This window comes from Pseudonaja textilis, chromosome 5, assembly GCF_049901715.1.
Source record: "Pseudonaja textilis isolate UNSWEBS1 chromosome 5, rPseTex1.2, whole genome shotgun sequence".
NCBI classification, from domain to species: Eukaryota; Metazoa; Chordata; class Lepidosauria; order Squamata; family Elapidae; genus Pseudonaja; species Pseudonaja textilis.
Genome location: NC_141994.1, coordinates 7,376,064 through 7,398,898, shown reverse-complemented (window position 1 = coordinate 7,398,898; position 22,835 = coordinate 7,376,064). Strand labels below are relative to the sequence as shown.

General features: G+C 50.9%; 1 protein-coding gene across 1 annotated transcript; it reads left to right on the top strand.

The window, feature by feature from the left end:
- The first annotated feature begins 11,435 nt into the window (after positions 1 to 11,435).
- Positions 11,436 to 15,726, top strand: FEZF1 (FEZ family zinc finger 1). Its single transcript, XM_087935506.1, has 4 exons — positions 11,436 to 12,380; positions 12,494 to 12,628; positions 13,537 to 13,669; positions 15,422 to 15,726. The coding sequence occupies exons 1-4, from the start codon at positions 11,436 to 11,438 to the stop codon at positions 15,724 to 15,726; spliced, it is 1,518 nt and encodes a 505-aa protein (XP_087791632.1).
- The last annotated feature ends 7,109 nt before the right edge of the window (positions 15,727 to 22,835 follow it).

Here is a 22,835-nt window from a genome sequence, read left to right as displayed (position 1 = left end):
AAAAGTATTTTACTTTTCAACCAATAATTATTTTTTAAAGTTCATATTTCCTTATAGCTTTAACATTAAATCTTGTGGATTCAACTCCCAGAATTCTCCAGCCAGCCATGCTGGCTGAAGAATTCTGGGGGTTGAAGTCTTCATATTGCTAAGGTTGGACATCCTTGCTTTAAACTATGAGAAAGGCTCTGCCTCTACATCCAAGGTAAGCTTCAAGATACTGTCAACATCGCCGTTTTGCAACAAGGGGAGAATTTCTACTCAAGGAAGTCAAAACCACTGAACTACTTTGGTGCCACATTTCTAGAGTCAATCTCAACCACCTTCTATGCAGAATTGAAATGTATTTCCCCAGATAGTCGACTGCTTTATTATATTACCTCTGCTACCAATGGCACACATATGGCAGCAGTAAGGAATAAAATATATAAGAATTATTTTATTATCCAAGTCCAACTGACAAGGTGGGCTAAAGTGGGTGGTCGCGATTCATCATCCAAAAGTGGAAAGTCTAGTGGCCAAGCACAACTCCCGAGGGGGCACAATTCGGAGCATGAGCAACCCCTGTGCTCTAGGAGGGATTTTTGAATTTGGACAAGAAAGCTCTTGATACTTCACTTTACAAACGCCTGAGGGTAGAGACCCCCTAGCAAAGATAGTGCAACTGTCACACAATAGGCAGCCCTTTGCTGTCCATTTACATTTATAAAGCGGGAAGGAATGGCAGAGGGATACGCACATGATTTTCTCATAGTTCCTCATCCTACTTCAGTATTTTATTAGATGTTTATCCTGCCTCTATTATTTTTATAAATGACTCAAGGCAGCCAACATACCTAATACTCCTTCCTCCTCCTATTCTCTCCACAACAACCCTGTGAGGTGAGAATGGGCTGAAAGAAAATGGCCCAAAGCCACCCAACCCGGCTTTCATAACTAACATGGAATTAGAACTCGGAGTCTCCTGCTGCCTTAACCACCAGTGACTAGACTAAACGAGCACTGGGAAAAGTACATGAAAGGTATAAAGTAACAAAGGATTTTGAAGGCTACACAGCATTGCCAAGCACTGATCAGATTGGCTGGTGCTAAAAAGAGCTGAACTGGATTCCCAGGTTCTCAATTTTATCCTACTCTTCTAAAACAAGTGGTCGCCAAACTTGGCAACCTGTGGACTTCAATTCCCAGAATTCTTACTTACCAAGAATTATGGGAGTTGAAGTCCACAAGTCTTCAAGTTGCCAAACTTGGGGACCCCTGTTCTAAACTTACCAAGGTTGAAGAACATTAATTTAGGTGAAACCCAGGAAAGTTTGGGAGCAGGCAGGAGAAGCATCCTCAGCCCTGAAACAGAGGTGACAGACCAAAGAGTAGCGGCTCCTTGTGATATACACTGAACCGTGTTTTTTTTTTTTAATTTGCCCCTTTTCTAAATTGAATAAGTATCTTAAAAACGAAAGAAAGGGGTGGGGCAGGCAGACTAAATAGTTATGGTTAGGCGGGAAGAACGGGATGCCCATCCCACGAGAAGGCAAATGGACCGATTGTAAAACTGCCCCTTCTGTCCCCTTCTGGGGAGGAGAGGCAAGGGTTAAGCACTGCAGCCTTTCAGAGACAGGCGGGTAGTTCAAATCTCTTTTAATTGCTCGCCTTCACTTCATTCAAACTCTCGCCGCCTTCTTTGGTTCCTTCCTCCGAGTTTCCCCCATCCCAAACCAGTTGCTTTACTGGGCTTTGAAACGGGACTCGTTTAAAGACAAGGCAACCCCAGAATAAGGGGAGGATCAGCCAAGTAACTCATGCTCACGCAGAAGTCCTTGCTTTGGGCTTTTTCTTTTTTTCTTTATCTAAAGAAAGGCTCCAACCTCCCGAGATTCCGCAGAAGAGGAGCATCTCTCTTGTCCGATCTCCGGTTGCTTCCACCTCCACCCCAGGATGCAAGCATGGGAGGTGCTGGCAAGGGCAGCAAGCAAGGCCTGACAGACAGGAGCCAGTCAGCCTTGGCAGGAGCTGAGCCAATATTTATTTATTTTTATTTATGTATTTATTTTGATTTGTCAATCGCTTACAAGATAATAGGCGTAAGTATATACATAGTTATGAATACATGAAACAGGTACATATAAGAAAAATAAAAGAAACAATAGGACAAGGACAGTAGGCACGCTGGGGCGCTTATGCATGCCCTTGGCTGAATTCCTTCCTCCCCACGTGCCAGGCTGGGTCAAGCAACGCTTTTACTATAGCTTATAGTCGGTCACAGACCCGAGAAAAGAGGTTATCTGGGAATCTTGAGGCTCTGGTTGTTTGCTTGGGGACATTTCATTACCCAAGTAGATGACACCATCAGCTTTGATGTTAGCTAGTTGGGTATTCTGATAAGGAAGATAGCTGTGGTGTTGATTTAGAGTAACTACTATCGAATGTCAACAAGATACGCTTGAAATAATCGAGATGGCAGCCTTGAGGGGTGACAGAAGCCCCTAAAGAATAGATAATGTGGAATGGAATGGAATGGAATGGAATAGATAAAATGGAATGGAATGGAATGGAATAGAATAGAAAAGAATAGAATAGAATAGAATAGAATAGAATAGAATAGAATAGAATAGAATAGAATAGAATAGAATAGAATAGAATAGATAATATGGAATGGAATGGAATGGAATGGAATGGAATGGAGTGGAATAGAATAGAATAGATAATATGGAATGGAATGGAATGGAATGGAATGGATTGGAATAGAATAGAATAGAATAGAATAGAATAGAATAGAATAGAATAGAATAGAATAGAATAGAAATAGGAATAGGAATAGGATAGGATAGGATAGGATAGGATGGGATAGGATAGTATGGAATGGAATGAAATGGATTGGAATAGAATAGAATAGAATAGAATAGAATAGAATAGAATAGAATAGAATAGAATAGAATAGAATAGAATAGAATAGATATGGAATGGAATGGATTGGAATAGAATAGAATAGAATAGAATAGAATAGAATAGAATAGAATAGAATAGATAATATGGAATGGAATGGAATGGATTGGAATAGAATAGAATAGAATAGAATAGAATAGAATAGAATAGAATAGAATAGAATAGAATAGAATAGAACAGATAATATGGAATGGAATAGAATAAAATAGAATGGAATTGAATGGAATAGAATAGAATTCTTTATTGGCCAAGTGTCATTAGACACACAAGGAATTTGTCTTGGTGCAAATACTCTCAGTGTACATAAAAGAAAAGATACATTCGTCAGGCAACATCAACAAAGCCCTTCGGCTGCTGACTTGAATCGGGGCCGGGGGATTTTTCGGCGCCCCTTCTTCTCCAGAGGAAAGTTCCTCCATCTCTGTGGGAAGGCGGCTCGTTTCGGGGCCTTCGAAAGCCAAGAGGGGCCTCCTCCCCTCCAGACGCGCCCCAACTTCTGCCGCCTCAGCGATTGAGCAAAAAACAAACACTGGAAATCGCCAAGCGACGAGTTTCACTTTCCGTGATCCAAGCGCGTTCGGGAGCGGGTTTGCCCGGATTTTCCGCCCTGGTTCTTTTCTCCCTCTTTCCCTGACTCGATTACGATTTTTCGGCTAACTTTCGTGGTCTTCGAAGGCCATTTTATAAGGGGCAGGTTGCGATGCCGCCGCTGCGAGGGCAACGGCCGACGGAGAAGGCGCGTTAGGCGGCCCCCCCTCGATGCTCGCTCCCAGCTAGATCAACGGTCGCCGCTGAAAGGGCGGGATGCGCTGCGCAAGCCCTGCCGAGGGCGAGAAGAAGCGGAGGCCCCTGAGGTGGGGAGGCCGGGAATCTCCGGGCCTCTTCTGGAGCTTTTTACAAGACGGGCGCTCGCTCTTTGCCAAGGCTGCTTTTTATTTTATTTTATTTTTGTCCCTTGGCCCTCCTCGCCTTCCCCGACTGCTTCCCGCCTGAATTTCGGGGAGGCTCAAGGCCAGAAGGTCTCCAAACTGGGCCACTTTAAAGACTCGTGGACTTCAACTCCCAGAATTCTCCAGCCAGCATAGCTGGCTGGAGAATTCTGGGAGTTGAAGTCCACGAGTCTTTAAAGTGGCCCAGTTTGGGGAAACACCCCCCACTCCAGGTTTCAAGGCCCTCAAAGCTGCTAAGCAGGAAAGCGGCGGCCTTTCATGCCGATCCCTCTGCAGGGAGGCCTGCCTGCTTTTCCCCCACCCCTCCCTTAAGCAGAGCGGGCGTTTGCCGACCCCGCAAGGCCTTAAAGGAAACGAGCCAACCGGCTGGACGTCCGAAATCCATCCTTAGCCAGGCTGCCTCCGCCCTAGCGCTTGGAAGAACGACTCCAGCGGCCCCTGGGATGGAGGAGGTGGGCGGGAAACCTGGAGGCCGCCGGCAGCACGTGGGAAGAAGGGATTTGTGAGGGGAAAGTTTCGCACTTCGCCGTCGGAAGAGGGTCACGGTCAAACCAAGGCCGGGGAAAAGAGCGAGGAACAAGGCGCGCTTTTCCCGGGCGAGCGAGTTTTTAATGCCGGTAGCGTTGTTCTGAGGGAACAAGAGCGCCGACGCGAGAGCCAGAAAGAGCCAAGAGGCTCTCCTCGCCGCTGAATCCCGACGGAGTGGGGAAAAATGAGCCGGCTGAGGGAGAAAAAAGTCCTTTTATTTTAGAACAGAAAGAAAGGGAAGACCGGGGTTGAAGACTGGCAGGAAAGAGACGGCGCGGTTGGGCGCTTAGTCCCAGGCTCACCTAACCACCTTCGGCAACCTCTGAAGAGCAAAATCCACGGGGAAGCCGGATTCACTTTAACAACCGCGTTACTAACTTCACCACTGAAGTGATTCACTGAACAACTGGGACAAGGAAGGCTGTAAAATGGGACAAAACTGATTTAGCAGCTGTTTCACTTAGCAATAGAAACTTCGGGCTTAATTGTCATAAGCCGAGGACTGCCTGCATGCCAGTTTCCAAATGTGTAAATCCATTTGCTTAGGCGCTGCTGTTTGAATTCATTCGGAGCTTCTCTTTGATTGATAACAGCTGAGATTAATACGACTCTCTAGTCTGGCTGACTCTGAAGGGATACCAATATTATCTGGCTTCTCTCTTGGGTTTTCAGTAGAGTCCATAAGCAGATCCAGCTTTTCCCTTCTTCATTATTGAACTGTGGTGAATATTGAGTAGAATGACTAGTCAGTTATAACGTTGAGCTAGTCAGATATTTTTATGTCATTTGAAGGGTATTTGTTATTATAGATAACTTGTATTCTGAAAGAAAAAATGGGGTTGACTTCCTGGTTGGAAGTGGACTCCAGCAATGGTGGTATTCATTATTATTATTTTTACTACCGGTTCTGTGGGCATAGCTTGGTGGGCATGGCATGGCAGGGGAAGGATATTGTAAAATCCCCATTTCCACCCCACTCCAGGGGAAGGATATTCTGCAAAATCCCCACATTCCCTCCTCACCCCACTAACTTGCTTTCCAGCTCCGTTCTCCTGTGCAGGGCAACAAAAGGAGACCCAGCCAATCAACTGGGGCAACTGGGAGGCAGAGAATAGACGGCGGCGGGGCCAGTCAGAGGCGGTAACTACTCAAAATTTCCGCTACTGGTTCTCCAGAACCTGTCAGTACTGGCTGAATGCCACCACCAGTCCTACTACGCCTACTTTCCTAGGAGTAAATCTCATTTTAAGCTCTGCGGGATTGGTTGGTTAGTTGTCAGGGGTGCCTGGAGGAGTGGGAGAGAGGAACAGCAACGGAAAAAAGCTTTCCCCCAAAGTTAGCTTTTACCGAATTTTCTTTCATTTTCTCCCACAACACACACAGGAACGACTATGTGCCTGATCTGAGCAATCAGTGTACTTCAGTTTAGTGTAAACATTTAAGGCACCGGGTTAGAACCCAGGAGACCTGAGTTCAAGTCCCACCTTAAGTATTAAAGCTGGCCGGGTGACTTTGGGTTGGTTGGTCTCAGCCCAACCCATCGCGGTGGGTGGTTTTTGTGGGGAAAATAGGAGGAAGAAGCGAGCGTAAGGTATGTTCACCACCTTAATTTACTTATGAAAAAATAAGTTGAAATCAATGATATAAAATAAAATAAAAATCTGGCAGGTTGGAAGTTTGTGTCCATTAATTTGGAGGTGTTCAGCCATCTACAGGGCTGGTCTTGCCCTAACACTGAAGCTCCAAGAGCAAAACTTATTTTGGCCTGGGGCTGCCTTCTGCTGCCGATTCCAAAGTGATATCCAAACATGGTCCACAAGAAACCCCTTAAAGCAGCAGCATCTTTTCCCGGGACAGTTCAAGAAAACACAAGAAAACAACGGGTTTTTTTTCAAAGAGCTACAGCTATAGGTTCAGAGTGTCAAATGGGGGTTCGGCCCCATTCGATTGGCATGAATGTTGGTGAACTGGCAAAAAGAGAAACTTTTTCAGTACGAAGCAGAAATGTAATTTTCCCCCAGTTGGAATTTAACTATAACAACTCTCTGTGATTGGTTTTCCTACCCAGAATCTGCACAACCACCTTGTTTGCCCACCCAGAAATATAACTGGTTCTACAGTGGAAGCAAATGGCTGTGAAGGGATCCACCTCTATGCCTCTCCTTGTTTCTAGGCCAAATCAATGTTGCCTCAATGGCCTTTCTTCACTTGCACCTAACTACAGCACAAGTGTACTCTGGCAACATCCTTTTTCCTTCTGCCATGCTGTTCCCATGGCATTGCCTATATCGCATGCAGAGGATGCAGCACATGTTTAAGTCATCCTTAGATATGTCATCCTTAGATAAATGATTAAAGTCATCCTTAGATATATAAATGTTTTTTCCCACACCCCAACCCTCCATCACTATCTGGCAGTATCAACATGTGCAAAATCTCTGCGCCTTTGTTACTCCTCGCCCTGAAAGTAAGTCAGGCATCTGCAGCTACAGAGAAAAGGAGAGATCATCAATGGGTGCGGTCAATGTCAGTTTAGTTTTCTATCGAATCAAGGGTGGGAAACAACAGAAGTGTACAACCTACGGCTCCAAAGCAAATGAGGGTGTTTTTGCATTACAAAGTCACAGTTTTCGAGCTAGGGTCATAGCTTTTGTGATCTCCTTCACTTTAATCCTAATTTCCCTGCGAGTCCCAGAAGAGCTCCTTTCAGGAGCATTCATAGGTACAACGCTTTGGACCTGCTTGCTTGACTGTGTATCCCTTCAACAGCTGAGAACACACCTCGGTCCGGTTGATGGAGCTGTGGAGTAAATGCTCCCACAACGCAAGCCTGCGTAGGCTGTATTTGCATGACATATTTACTCATGATTATTTGAATGCTGGTTTACTGATGCAGTTCATCTAATATTCTGGGTTGGATACCCAACGAACCACGGAATAACATCACTGAGCCAACTTTGCTAAAAGATCATAGCTTGGGTCCTGCTATGGCTGCCCTTGATTGGAATGCAAACTTTACCTTTGTTTGGGAAAGAGAGTTCATGGATCCCAGCACAGGTGAGATGAAAGATACTTCATTTGGGCTCTGGAGCAGAACTCTGAGCATGGTTTCCCCTGGTGCATCCTTCTTAAAACTACTAGCATACGTGGTTATTGTTTTCTGGGAAGCAGAACGCTCTTTTCTTAGCAAAGTGTGAGTCTGCCAAACAGAGCAGAAGGAGCCATTCAAAGTTTCTTTCCGTCCCAAACTGCTCCCCACAACCCCACCCCAAGAAACAATATTGATATCTCAACAGCCAAGCAAAGCTCTTCGCCTCTACGCTTTGAATCCCTCCGACAACTCTCAGTGATTCTTTCTATAGGATGCAAGTGTTCTACAGAGGAGTGACTGAGTCTGTCATCTGCACCTCTATAACTGTCTGGTTTGGTTCTGCAACCCAACAGGGCAGACACAGACTTCAGATAATTAGGACTGCAGAAAAAAAAATGATTGCTACCCACCTGCCTTCAATCGAGGACCTGTATACTGTCGAGTCAAAAAGAGGGCTGTGAAAATATTTACAGACTCCTCACATCCCGGACATAAACTGTTTCAACTCCTTCCCTCAAAACGACGCTATAGAGCACTGCACACCCGAACAACTAGACACAAGAACAGTCTTTTTCCTCTGCTAAACAAATAGTTCCCTCAACACTGTTCAACTATTTACAAAGTGTACACTACTATTACTGTTAATCTTCTCATCACTCCTTATCACCCATCCCCTCCCACTTGTGATTGTAGGACTGTAACTTTGTTGCTTGTATCCTTACGATTTATATTGTCTGTTTCCTAGTATGATTTGATTGTTGATTGTACCCTCTGACTATCATTAAGTGTTGTACATTATGATTCTTGAATCTTAACGAATGTACCTTTTCTTGTATGTATACTGAGAGTATTTACACCAAGACAAATTCCTGGTGTGTCCAATCACACTTGGCCAATAAATAATTCTCTTCTCTTCTCTTCTCTTCTCTTCTCTTCTCTTCTCTTCTCTTCTCTTCTCTTCTCTTCTCTTCTCCTCTCCTCTCCTCTCCTCTCCTCTCCTCTCCTCTCCTCTCCTCTCCTCTCCTCTCCTCTACTCTACTCTACTCTATTCTAATTGAATGCAATTTCTCTTTTAAAGAAAAACCCTGCATAGATCCCAACACTCAACAGGAGGCAGTTTAGGCCGCCTGTTTCATGTGGGGAAAGGTGAGCTCTGCCCTGTCTAAGCTTGGTAGCAGTGAGGCTTTCTCAGATTTCTATGGGCTGGGCTGGGCTGGGCCTACTTCCCTGCCCAAAACGGCTGTCCCCCTTATTGTCTCTGAAGCGCAAAGGTGAGGCAGGAAAGAGGGAGGGAGGCTGGTGACTTCCACTCTCCCCCTCAGGCGTTTGTTTTTTTTCCTGACAGGTCCGCAGAGCCAGTAAACCGACTTTGAAAAGGGATTATTCATGCTCCGCACAAGGTTGGTTCCTTTTCTGCCTGAGAAGCGGGGAAGAAAAAGAGTTCTAAACTAAGGACTGGCAAACAGGCCAATCTGGAGGCGTTTAAAGCGATGCAGAAGTGGACAGCTCCACAAATAGTTGCCGTGGGAAGCTGGGAGAGGCGAGGACCGTGGCTGAACGTGGGTGCTTCAGACTGTCTTTGCCAGGGTGCCAGCCAAGCACGTTTTTGTGCTAAGCAAGAACCAAGTCTCGGTTCAGTCTGTCCGAGGTTGCATGGCGCTGCGTGCCAGGCTCTGGTCCAGGTAGAAGTGCCCCTGCCCTGCTTTCTGCCCCCAGCCCCACCCACCCCGCCCGGTTGTGCTTAAAGAGGGAGTCCGACCTTTCTGGAGAGGGTGCAAATTAAGAGGTTAGCGCCAACCCACCTGCTCTAGGGAACAGCTCCCAATAACCGTCCTGCGGTGCAGACACCTGTCAGGAAATCCAAGAACAAGGAAAAGGGGGGGGGGGCAAAGCACATCCTAACAAGGCAGTGGGGGGGGGGCTGAATAGAGGGTGGTGCAGATGAGCCCATTCTGAAGCGGGAGAAAGCCCCCCCCCCCCAAAGACAGCAGGGGTCGTGGATATGACACACTAATTTTGAGCAGCCTCCTGCCGCTGCATTAAAAGGTATAAATCCATAACAACCCGCCCCAATGTACCACTGAACTGTACTCTTCCCGTGAAGAAGTGTTTTTGGTTGTTTTAATTCTTTTTTTAATTCTCTGTTTTGGGGACCAAGAAGACTCTTGGTCTGTTCATGTCTCTTTCACTGCAGTTCACGGTGGCCTTTTTTCTCTTTGGCCCTCGGCCTTCTCCTTGCAGCGGGTGAGTGTAGTAGCTCTTGGCCCACCCCGGGCTGCTTGAAGGGCCAGGAGGCGGCTAAGGAGGGCTGATCCGGAGCCTGAGAAAGGCCTGCCGCTCAAAGGGCCCCAAGGAGCAGCCTAGCAACTTGGGGCCCAATCCTTGGGACGGATGTCCCTTCCGCACCCTCCACCCCGACTTTTCTACGTGATTCAAAGAAGAGGACAGGGAAAGGAAGCGGGAATCCTATCGAGGACGGTGGGTTCGACTTCTTTTACAAGAAATCCACGCGTTTCCAAGGATCCCAGGACGCGCGACCAGAGAAGACCGATCGCCTCCGGGATCTTCAGACCAAGCGAGGGGGGCCAAGGCGCCGCCAAATATGCGGAGACCCAGGTCGAGACACCCACCCGGCCTTCCCTACAAGAGAAGCGCAGCCCCCTCGCCTGCAAAGGGGAACCCCGCTCCCGCTGAGCTCAAAGTGGGTTCGGCACGAGACTCCTCGCGGACGGGATGTCCGGGGAGGCCCAGCCAGCGCCCAGGTCCTCGCTTCCCCGGCCTCTTGTTTCTACAGAGCCCGGGCCATCCAGGCAAGAGCCGCCTCGGGGTTTTGGGGGGCGGGGGTGTTGGTCCCGCTGGAGCGTTTACGGGAAGCGAGCGGGGCGAGTCAGCCAAGCAGCCGCGGAGCAGCCCAAAGCCCCCCGGTCCCAGGTGAGCCCGGCCTGAACGGGGGGGGCAGCGAGCGCGTGCAACGCAAAACTTTCTCCTCGCTCTCTCGCTCGCCCAAGCGCCGCCGGGTCTCAGGACCGCTCCCCGAGGCTGAACAGGTCGCCGGGAGTCCTTGGCCTTTGGATGGCGGGGGGAGCGGGAGGAGGCGGATTGCCAGGAGTGGGTGGGGTGAGGAGGAGGGAGGGCTGGGGGCTCCGAAGGATCTTAGCCCGAAGAGGCCCATTGGAGGCGAGGGGGATCCAGAGCAGGGGGCGATCGACAAGAGAGAGAGGGAGGGGGCGGGCGAGACGTGCCAACCCCCCCCGCCTTCTCTCTGGGAGGAGGGCAGAGGGAGGCGCAGGCACCAATGAAAAGGAGCCACTGGCTCTCCGAGGTGGTAGGGAAGGGGGACTCAACTTCTCCCCTCTCCGCCCTCCCCCCCCGCCTTCCTCCCGGTGCCTGTTGGACGCGAATTGAGCAATGATCTAGTTTACCTTCCCTTCTTGGAAGTTCTAGCGATTGGCGGGATCGTGGCTGCTGCTATTGACCCAACACTTTCCATCGAGGAGTGGGGGAGGAACGGGGGGAAGGAAGGCGGGGGGAGGAAGGAACCGCGAGAGACGCTGCCAAGGAAGAGGAAGAGGAGGAGGAGGAGGAGGAGGAGGGGAGTGCCAGCATCTCCCCGCCAAAGGAAGCACACCGGCGGGCGGCGGCGATGGGCTGCTGGCGCGACTCCGTCGGGACGGCCAGGCGGCGTTCGCTGGCGGTCGGGATGGAGACCTTGCCGGAGCTCCTGCTGGTCCCGCAGGCGAGGAAGACGCGGAGGGCGGCGGCGGCGGCGGCGTCCTTGGAGGGCTTGACGTCGGGTTCCAGAGTAGCGGCGGCGGCGGCGGCGGCGGCAGCGGCAGCGCGAGGTTCCCCCTTGGTCGAGCTGTGACCGGACGCAGCGGGGCCAAAGCATCCCGAACGGCGTTGACCCGAGCGAGACGCCGGCCATGGAGAAGAGCCGGCAGCAGCAGCAGGAGCAGCTGCCCCAGACGGCGGCCAAGAGCCTGGCCGTCGCGCGGGGTAACCTGCTGGGCGCTCCCAAGCCCCTGGCCTTCTCCATCGAGCGCATCATGGCCAGGTCGGGCCCCGAACCCCAAGCCCTGCCGCTGCTGCCCCACTTCTTGCAAGGGGGAGGCGGGACCCCCAAAGCGGCTGCAGCGGAGCCCCTGAAGCCGCCGCCCCCGCCGCCGCCGCAGCAGCAGCAGCAGCAACCGGCGTTCAGTCTGGGGCCCTCCATCCCCTGCATGATCCCCTTCGTGCCGCTGGCTTACGAGCCCTTCGCCAAGGTGGGCTCGGAGCCCAGGAAGCCCCCCTTGGAGCCGCCCTCCTCTTCCTCTTCCTCCTCTTCCTCCTCCTCCGCCTCGTCCGCTCTGAGCTGCGCGCTCAGCCTCAAGCCCCAGGCCGCCGAGCCGCCGACGCTCAGCTTGCCCCAACAGCCGCCCCACTACAAGCTGGTTCGGCCTCGGGTGATCAAGCACTCGTCTTTCCACGCCCTGGGCGCCCTGAGCTACTTCAGCCGGGCCTCGGAGCCCCAGCCTCAACCGCCGGGCCTGAGCCTCCACCCGGTGGCCTCTTATTTCCTGGGCTCGTCGCTGCCGGCCGCCTCTGCTTTGCAAAACTCGACGGCGCCCAAGTCCTACCTGGCCGAGCGCAACAAACTCCAGGCGTTGCCGTCCGGCCCGGAGAAATACTCCCAGGCAGCAGCTTTCAAGGACCTGGCACAGGCCCAGATGCACAACGCCGCCGCTGCAGCAGCCGCAGCCGCCGCCGCCGCCGCCGCGGCTCACCTCCTGGCTTCGGAGAAGCTGCCCTTCAAAGCGGGGTCGGCCGATTTCAGCCGCGGCTCGCCCAGCGCCAAGGCCAAGGTCTTCACCTGCGAGGTCTGCGGCAAGGCAAGTCACCCGCCCTGCGTGCCCCCCTCCTGCCCCCACCCCCCACCTCTCCGGAGACCGCCCCGTCTAATCGCGCCCGTCTCTCTCTCTCTCTCTCTCTCTCTTTCTTGCAGGTCTTCAACGCGCACTACAACCTGACGCGCCACATGCCGGTGCACACGGGCGCCCGGCCCTTCATCTGCAAAGTCTGCGGCAAAGGCTTCCGCCAGGCCAGCACCCTCTGCCGCCACAAGATCATCCACACCCAGGTAGCGCGGCTCTCTTTCGCGGGGCTAAAGGGTCGTGTGAGCCCAACCGCCCTCAACACACGCCTCGCTCTTGCCAAGGCCCGGACCTCCCCCCCCACCTACCCACTCCCTCCAAGTCTGCCGGCCGGGCCTTCGCAGCCCTTCCTCTCCTCGATGCCCGTCGGGGTTCTGGAGGCTGACCCGCTTTCCCTCTGTCCCGCGACCGCTCGCCTTCGCCTGAAAGAGAGAAAGAGGCCAGGAGGTGGACAGAGGTGAAGGAATGGGGGGAGGGGAGGAAGGGAGGGAATGGACTCTTGTCTCGATTCGTATTCCCTCGTTCTCACCACCCTTTTTTTCTCGGGGGAAATGTCCCCCATCTCCGGGCCCCTCGCCTGAAACCAGGGTTTGCGCCTCCGGTTCGCGATTGTTCCCATTTTGGAAAAAAAGTCTTTCTCTTGAGGTGGTGTTGAGTGTTGGGGTTGGGTCCGGCTGGCGGGTAATGCGGACTGTGCTTCTAAAACAATCTGGTCGAGTTAGGTTTTGAGAGTGGTTGTGTGAAAGGGGGCTCCACGCTGGACAAGCGCGTCTTTAAATCCGTTTTAGTCTGGTCACCTCCGGAGGGCTCGGGCTCGGTCCCTCGCGATGATCCACGGCGCGCACACACCCCGAATCCGCCCAAGGCCACGGATTTTCCCCCCTTCGGAGCCAGCCCCATCGCATCTCCTCCCCTTGGCTTCCCTTCCCCCATCCGATAGAGCTTTTGGGAGGGGAGACCCACGGCGGGATTCAAACCTGCGGTGGGTTGCTCTCTACCTCGCGTTACAGGCGCGGGATGGCCAGGGCCCGGTGCGCCCCCTTCCCCCTCTTTCTCCCAAGCGCGCCGATCTGAACGTGGATCTGCTTTTGAGGTTGTCTTTTACTCCCGCTAGGAAAAGCCCCATAAATGCAACCAGTGCGGGAAAGCGTTTAACCGGAGTTCCACGCTAAACACCCACACGCGGATCCACGCGGGCTACAAACCTTTCGTCTGCGAGTTCTGCGGGAAAGGCTTCCACCAAAAAGGTAAAAAGCGGACCGCCGAGAATAGAGTGGGGGGGCGATTTTTCTGCCGGTTTGCTTCTGGTGGGAGGCCTGACCAGCAGAAGAAGTAGTGGCTGGGAAGGGTAGTTTTACCCTAAGTTTTATTCCCGGCCGTGGAAGTGGAATTCAGCGCGTCTGGTTTGGGAGAAGAGTCATTAGGAAATGGTACTGCGAAAATGTAAATGCAAAAATAAAACTATATATATGGAAATATATGAAATTGTAAATGTAAAAAAAAAGTTTTTGAGATTTCGTTTCCCAGATGTGGGAAACAGTTGCTGTCCATTTTTGCACAAAACCGATGAGGTTTTGCCTTATATCTTAAATCTTTTAAGTTTTATTTTTTGATGTATTTAATCAGGCGCGTAGATAAGAAATGTATTTGGTTTTTAAATGTTAAGCATGATTGCGACTGTAATTCCACAGGTAAAAAGTCAATGAACAAAAGAATGCTTACTTGAAAATTAAGTTCCGGGGCTGGGCACAAAATTACCGCCGCCCATACTGCAGTCTGAGAAATATATTCTCAGTCTACTATTTCTTTGTGAGAAAGCAACAAAACGATTTTCCTATTCAGAAATGACAAAAATGACAATCTAAGGTTGCCTTTTCTCCCCCAGTTACTGACGAATAATTCAAAAGTGAATGGGATGTATTCCCCAGGGGACAAAGTTAAACTTAGAGGCTGTGTCAATGGGGGAAATTATTCGTCCTGCTCTTTTTAACTCCTCCATTTCTTCTGAGAAAAATATCAGTTGCCGTTTTAACCGGATCTGTAATGAATAGTAGCTAAAATAGTAGCGAAAAACAGATTTACCGGTTTAGTATCAAACCCCACTGCTTACAACAGCTATGTAAATATGTACGCTATTTTCGCTTAAAAGTTTCATAATCCACTTTTGGGGACTTTGTTCTGACAAAAGCTAATTTACTTCTTTACTACCAGGTAAGACAAAATTGTCTCTGTGCATCCTTGCGCCCTGATTTAACAGGGGATAAAATCGTTAAATTTTGTTTGCTCGGTTCCACTGATGCGGGTTGAGTATCTCAAAAACGGGGTGCTTAAAGAGAAACGGATTTCAGCTGATCTACTTGGGGAACCCTGTGGATCCCGCAAAAATCTATTTAGTGATTAGACCCGAGATTTTGGGAGATTCCGGTTTGGGTTTTCGAGCTTGGGTTCCAGTTGATCATGGTGAAATTCTGTTCTGCTGCTGCTGAAGTTTTCTGTTCAAAGAGTAGGCAGGCAAACCACTCAAAGCCCAACTTCAGTATTTGTTGCGAGGGAAACCTGCATGCAGGGCGTGAAGTGCATCAGGTTGTGTGAATGCTGGTTGATGACGGGCGGGGTCTGGACTTCGAAAGCTGGCTAAGATACGAGGTGCAGATCCGTGAAAGGCGGTAAACCGAGCTGAGTTACAGAACCTCCCCATTTTGACTTCTCATCTCAATCAGCCAAATGTTGAAACCGGATCAGCCCAGGAAGATTACGGAAAGTCTGTTAGTATTAGAGGCTGTAAGCTCTTCCATGTAAAGCTGCCTTTTTGTAATTGACTGACGGTGATTTTTATTATTATTATTATTATTATTATTAGTATTATTATTATTATTGTTATTATTGTTATTATTGTTATTATTGTTATTATTGTTATTATTATTATTATTATTATTATTATTATTATTATTATTATTATTTTATTGTTGTTGTTATTGTTATTATTGTTATTATTATAGGGAACTATAAGAACCATAAGCTGACCCACAGCGGGGAGAAGCAGTTCAAGTGCACGATTTGCAACAAGGCCTTCCACCAGGTCTACAACCTGACTTTCCACATGCACACCCACAACGACAAGAAGCCCTTCACCTGCCCCACCTGCGGGAAAGGCTTTTGCCGGAACTTTGACCTCAAGAAACACGTCCGCAAACTACACGACAGTGGCGGGGGCGGAGGCGCCTCTCTGGGGCTCCCTCGCAGCGGCGGCGGTGGTGGTGGTGAGCCAGACCTACCGCCACCTCCGCTGCTTCACCGCCCGTGAAGGCCCCCCTCCTCTTCTTCACTGCTGCGCCCCCGCCTCCCTCCCCCCCACGCCTCTCGCACTCGCTCCCGAGGAAGCCGCGCTGGTGCTGGCAGAAGCAGCGGGACTCTGTGAACTTTGGCTCCTGGGTTGCTGCCAGGGGGAGCAAAAAAGACTGCAATCGCCGCCTCCCCCCCCCGCCCCACGATTTGCGGAGGCCAAGCTCCGGGCATGTATTTATTGAGCCTTGTCAGATCCAAGCCATGGCCCACTCTGTAAAGGAGGAGGCCTTCGCGATTTTCTCTCTCTCTCTCTCCTGCGTGTGTGTGTGTGTGTGTGTGTGTGTGTGTGTGTGTGTGTGTTTGGAGCAGTAAGGCTGACTGCGGGCTGGTGGTGCTTGAGCTCACCCGATAAGGCAGGGGCTCCCCAAACTTGGCAACTTCACGAGACTTGTGGACTTCAACTCCCAGAAAATTCTCCAGCCGACTCTTGGGAATTGAAGTCCACAAGTCTTCAAGCAGCCAAGTTGGGAGATCTCTACGATAAAAGAGAGAGAAGAGGGGTGTGCCGGGGACAAAATGTAGAACGAGGGTCTTTCCGCCTGGTCTCCTTCCCCCACCCACCCACCCAACGGAGCCGTTGCAGCCGGTAGGAAGCAATTTGGAGAGGGAAGGATGCACTTTCGATTCCAGTTCGATTTTTCAAGTATTATTTCCAAGGGTCGGAGCTGCCTTAGAAAGGCAAAAAAAAAAAAGTGGAATGGGAGCATCCGGACACCAAAATCCAGAGCCTTGTTTTTATCAGGCCAGGAACTTAGCAGGCTCCTGCACTGGCCTTTGGGAGTTTGGGACTTTGCTCTCCCCAGAAGCGTTTATTTCTGGAAGCAAAATACTTCAAGGCCCCCTGACCCCCTGGGCGGGCCCTAGAGAAGGGGGCGTGCTCCCCTCTCCTCCCTGGAAACAAGCCCCGTTTTTGTGGGGGTCCTGAAAACCAGAATCAAAATCCCTGCCCGTTGGTTTCTTACTCCTGATAGAAGCCCCGAAAGGGGAAAATTGGTCCTGGTTCTCTTGAATGATCTGGATCGGTCTCGCCTCGTTCTGTACATCGGGTTTTTTTCCCAATATCCCGAATGCGGATTTCTCTAGACTCCCTTGAAAAGTTGACTCTTTGAAAGGGGTCCTGAAGGAGCGGTGGTGGCCCCTTTCCCCGAAGCGCTCTTGCCCCGGAATGAAATGTGCTCCTTGGAAAAAGAATGTTTTTGCCCCAAAGATGCTTTTTCCGACGGGACCGTAAGGGCGCTCCTTTAGGGTACCCAAGGCGGCCTCCCCTTTGCCAGCCCGATCCGCTCTTTGGCCCCCCTTTCCTTTCTTAGCTCGAGGAGATTCCCCGCGTTTCAGAAAGGGCTGACCCGAAAGGCCGGTCCAAAAGGAAAAAAAGGATAGATTGATCCCCCACTGAAAAGCTTTGGGAAGAAGCCTCAAGGTGAAGAGCTTTGGTTGGCTGCAGAGATGCCCACGTTGTTACCTGGTGGGGCCCCATCCCTTTCTGCGGCGCCGAGGTCAGTCCCCACGGGTTTGCCTGGACACCGCATGTGTGAATGAACGGACGCGGGTGCGGGTTTGTGTGTCTTACGGAGAAAGGCTGAATTTTGTCACTAAAGAGGTTGAAATTGCCCCCTCTCCCTCCATCTCCTTCTCGGAGGCCTCCACCGCGTCCCCCTTGGATCTGACAATTCCCCCTTTAGGTTCCTTTTGCTGTATATAGAGATTTTTATCATCCTGCTGTGTTGGTTGACTTTGCCTGCTTGGTCGCTTCTGTTTTGTCCCTCGGGTTTCTTGGTTTATTTCTCCATCGTGGAGAAATCACTTCTCCTTTCCTCTCCTTTCATCCGTTCCCACGGCCCACCTTTCACCTCCTTCATCCTACTGTACACCCACCCCCCACCCCCGACCCCCGCCGGCTTGTGGAGGTTTGTACGGATCTGAAATTTCCAGTTGTATTTTTTTAAATTATTATAATTATGATTATTGCACGTGCAAAAAAAAGGGGGGGGGGGGGGGAGGAGGTTTGGATCTGGTGGCAAATAAAAAGAGGTGGCTCGCCTCTTTCAAACGCTAAAAATTGTTTCTCCCGCCTGGCGAGGAGGAGGAGGAGGAGGAGGAGGAGGAGGAGCCGAGGGAAGGGAATTCCTCTGCAAAGGGGGAGGGAGAGGAGGGTCGCCAACCCGGCCAACCTCGGAAGGTGAGCCAAGCAAGCCGAGTTGCCAACGCCGCGAGTCCTTGAGAAGCCGAGCCGGGCGCTGGTGTGTTGTCTAACTACGAAACGCTCCTTGTCTTCCTGCCAAAAACAGGGACCTTCACGGCTACAAGAGTTTAACGAAGACTCCGGGGTAATTAGTACGGATTGATCAAAGCTCCGGGCCTCGAGAGACGATCCTCTGTAAACCTGCCCCTCCACACACACACAAACTTCTTGGCGAAAGGAGAAAGAGCTGAAAAGGGGGGGGGTCTGCCCTTCTGTGATCCGAGGTGAAAGTGATGCCGGGAAGGGGATGCAAGCCCCGGCATTACCCCCCTCTCGACCCAGATCTCCCCTCTTTTAACTCCAGATTGGGGATCGGAAGCCTTTCTCTGCCCTTTTCAAGCTTGCAACCAACTCCCCTCTCTGTTTAGGGCAAGGGGATTTCCCCCCCCCCCCAAAAAAAAACACCTGGCAACTTGGAAGACTTGTGGATTTCAACTCCCAAGGAGTCTGAAGTCCCACAAGTCTTCCAAGTCGCCAAGTTTGGAGATCTTTGGTTTAGGGGCTCCCCCTGCCGATCCCCCTTACACCCCCTCCACAACCAGCCCAGCCCCGTCGCCTACTCCGCTCGGTCCTGGGGTCTTTGGCCTTGAAAGCCGCCACCCCCCACACTACTTGGGGACCATGGCTGGGCCAATACAAGATCATCTCCTCCTGGTTCCGAGCTGGGCTTTTCCTCCCCCCCAGGAGCCAACTCCTCCCCTCCCCACCCCACCCTCTGACTCTGAAACACCTGCTTGTTTCTTTCAGGTGACCCAGAGGAAGGGGGGCTGATATAGTGGCGGGGGGCAGTGGTGTATTAGCCATTAACCAGATTTAAGCCTGTGCTTAGGGCACCAGCCCCAAAGGGGGCACCAGGCCCAAAGGGGGCACCAGGCCCAAAGGGGGCACCAGGCCCAAAGGGGGCACCAGGCCCAAAGGGGGCACCAGGCCCAAAGGGGCACCAGGCCCAAGGGAGCCAGCCAGGCCCAAAGGGGCACCAGGCCCAAAGGGGCCACCAGGCCCAAAGGGCACCAGGCGCAAGGGGCACCAGCCCCAAAGGGGGCACCAGGCCCAAAAGGGGCACCAGGCCCAAAAGAGCCACCAGGCCCAAAGGGGCCACCACAAAGTTGAGAATATGACTTCCTTTGTACAGTATGTACGAAAGAGCCCTGGTTGGTCAGTGCTTAGGGCGCCAGTGAGCCTTAATGGTGATGTCAAAGTTAGGACCGGCCCCTCCCTCTCCCCCAAGAGAATGAGAGCGCTTCGCTTTCTTAAGACCAGGAAAAAGAGGCGCGGGAGAGACTGAGGGACAAGGGCGCCAAGACAGCTGCGGGTTGTATGAAGAGGAGGGGTCGGGCCTGCTCGCTGGTCCCTGGAGGCGGGCAAAGGCCTCTTTCCCTGTAAGGGTTAAACCTCGCGCCACGTGCCCCACTTCTGAACGAGCTTCGGCTGGAAAAACGCGGCCTTCCCCCTCAGGGGTGTCGTGAGAAACAGACCCCACCCCACAAAAAATAACGGCGGGGTTTTAAAAAGGGGGCGAAAAGGATGCCGGCGCCTCCCCTCGGTCCAAGCTGAGGGGAGAGAAAACTGCCTTGCAAATGACCCGAGAGAGAGACCCGAAACTCGGTCCCGAAGCCACGGAAAGGCAGGGAGACGACGAGCTGACAGCCGGCCGGGGAGGCGCGGAGCCCGAGAAGCGGCGGGAAAGCGGGGGTGATCGAGGCGAAGGAATCAAAGGCCGCCTCTCCCTCTTCACGGGCCTCGCAACAGAGTTGGAAGGGACCCTTATAGGTCATCTAGTCCAACCCCCGCTCAAGGAGGAGATCCTGCACCGTTTCTGACAAATGGCAGGGAAAGCTTCCCGCCTTGCCCCCTCTCATATATATATATGATATATACATACATACACACACACACACACACATATACACAAACACACACCAAAAAAGGGGCGGGGAGGACGAGACCCTCATTCCCTGAAATGAGAAGCTTTAACGCAGGGCTCCCCAAAGTTGGCAACGTTCAGACGTGTGGACTTCAACTCCCAGAATTCTCCAGCCAGCTATGCTGGCTGGAGAATTCTGGGAGTTGAAGTCCACACGTCTGAACCGTTGCCAACTTGGGGGAGCCTGCGTTAAAAACACCCACTGTGTGTCAAGTGTCAAGATCCCCTTGACGGAAAAAAGGGGGGAAACAATTTGGGGTGGGGGCTTTGCTTGGAAGCCTCCCCCATGAACGGCTCCCACGTAGAAACCCCGCAAGGAGGGAGGCTGAGGTTGTTAGCAAGGAATCATAGCTAGATCAAAGTCTCTTTCCCCCCCCCCCCCCTTGTTCGCCACTTCTGTTTCGGGCCGTTGGCGCTCCGGCTAAAGATAATGAGAGATTAACCCGAGTCATCCGGAGGACGCACAAATTAGGCAGACCACTTGAAACGCTCCCCAGGAGCCCTCGTCGCTGTTTTATATATATATTTTTTGTTTGATTTCGTTTTGGAACAGCCAGCCGAAGTAGAAACAGGGGGGAGGTGTGGGGGGGATCTGACATTTTTACAGATGTAGTCATCTCTTCTTATCCGGCGGTGTGAAATTCGAGAAACCGAGAACGAAGGAGGGTTTTTTTTAAAAAATACGATTTTATCGACACTTTTATTTAAAACAAAAAACAAGAGAAGACTAACGAATACAAACTTTTTCCTAGTAAGGAAGAAAGAGGGGGGAATCGAAGTCAAAGCAAAAAGTGCAAGAAAAAGGGGAAAGGTTCAGAAAGAGAGAGAGAGAGAGAAAGGGAGGAAGAAAGAAAAAGAAAGGGAAAGAGGGAGGAAGGGAGAAAGAAAGAGAGAGAGAGAGAAAGAAGGAAAAGGAAGAAAGAAAAAGAAAGGGAAAGAGGGAGGAAGGGAGAAAGAAAGAAAGAAAGAGAGAGAAAGAAGGAAAGGGAGGAAGAAAGAAAGAACAAAAGAAAGAAAGGGAGGAAGAAAGAAAGAAGGAAAGGGAAAGGGAAAGGGAGGGAGGAAGGGAGAAAGAAAGAAAAAGAAAGAAAAAGAAAGAAGGAAAGGGAGGAAAGAAGGAAGAACAAAAGAAAGAAAGGGAGGAAGAAAGAAGGAAAGGACGGAAGAAAGAAAGAAGGAAAGGGGAAGGGAAGGGCGGAGGGAGGGAAGAAAGAAAAAAAGAAGGAAAGGGGAAAGGAGGAAGAAAGAAAGAAGAAAGAAAGGGAGGAAGAATGAATGAAAGAAAGAAGGAAGGAAAGGAAGGAAGAACGAAAGGAAGAAAGGGAGGAAGAAAGAAAGAAGGAAAGGGAGGAAGAATGAACGAGAGAAAGAAAAAGAATGAAGGAAGAAAGGGAGGAAGAACGAAAGAAAAGGAAAGGGAGAAAGAACGAGTGAAAGAAAGAAGGAAGGAAAGGGAGGAAGAAAGAGAAGAGAAACAGAGGCTTCCGATATTCTTCACAGCGGCTCTCAGTGCAAGGGAGAAGAGGAGTTTTCGGGGCTCTTCAAAGTGGCGCTTTCTCTTCCGCGCCACCTGCTGCGATGGCTCCAGAAGAGGAAAAGCCTCCGGCGACCTTCCTGATCTTTTGCCCTCCAGAAGCGTCAGGTTTACTGCGAAGCCTCCTCTAGCCGGGGCAAAAGGGGCAATGGAGACCGACGCAACTCGAAACGCCTGTGTAAAATGTGTTTGTCTTCTCCTTAAGTCCCCCAAAGGTGCTTGGCTTGAATCTGGGGTCCAAAGAAAGCGGATCTAATCCCGCGGGGACCCAGCCCCGAAAGTTGAAGTCGCTGGGTTGGATCTCGCAGCTCCCGAGACGGGAGGACTCGAGGACCTCTGGGTGCCTCCCTCCGGCAGCAGAGCGCCTGTCCCGTCTGCTTCCGCTCTCTCCAAGCCCCGAAACGCGGTTTTCTTTCAAGAAGTGCTTGTTCAACTCACGCCGCAATTTCTTTTCACACACAGGTAGAAAGCCACGACTTTGGGGGGGGCCGTCCCTTCTCAAATTCTTTCGAAAACAGACATTTGACCCAATCTTGGAGACTGCGGGTCCCCTGGCGGCTCTACCCACCGCCCCGTTAGGCGCCAGGCCGTTGGAACAACGTGAGGCTGGAGCCTTAACCACGCTAGCAAGCGTGTCACCATCGGATCAATCAGGTTTAGAGGGCTGCATTCCCACGAGCCACAGGCCACGGCCAGCAAGTGGAGTACCTCTACTCTTAAATATTGGCAGGGAACATCGAACCAGCAGCAGAACCTCGCTCCGAGGCCTATTACCTCCATGTTTACTTTCCCCCCCCCTGAAATTTTTCCCTTCCCTTCCCCGGCCACCCTCCAGTTGGAGAAATAAGGAGTGAGAAACGACCCCTTGCTTTCGCTTTTCTCCTCCCCCCCACACCCATCGATTCAGGACATGAGGTGAAAGAGCCAAAAGGTTCCAATCCTTTTCAATCCAATTCTTCCCCAAACCCCAAAAACTTGAACCTTAGAGACTGTCTACTATTGACCTCACCCCTTTCCTAAGAGGTCTGTAGGGGGTGTGCACAAGCGCACCAATGTGCCTAACATTTTTTATTATTATTATCATTATTATTATTATTATTATTATTATTATTATTATTTGGTTTGTCAACTGCTTACAAGATAATAGGTTTAAGTAAAAAACATAGTGATGAATACATGGATTAATATAAGAAAAATAAAAGAAACAATAGGACAGGGACAGTAGGCACACATTGGTGCGCTTATGCGCCAACAACTAGAACAACTGTCCTAGTGTTTCTTTTTATTTTTCTTATATGTATCCATGTATTCATAACTATGTGTATACCTATTATCTTGTAAGCGACTGACAAATCAAATAAATCAAAT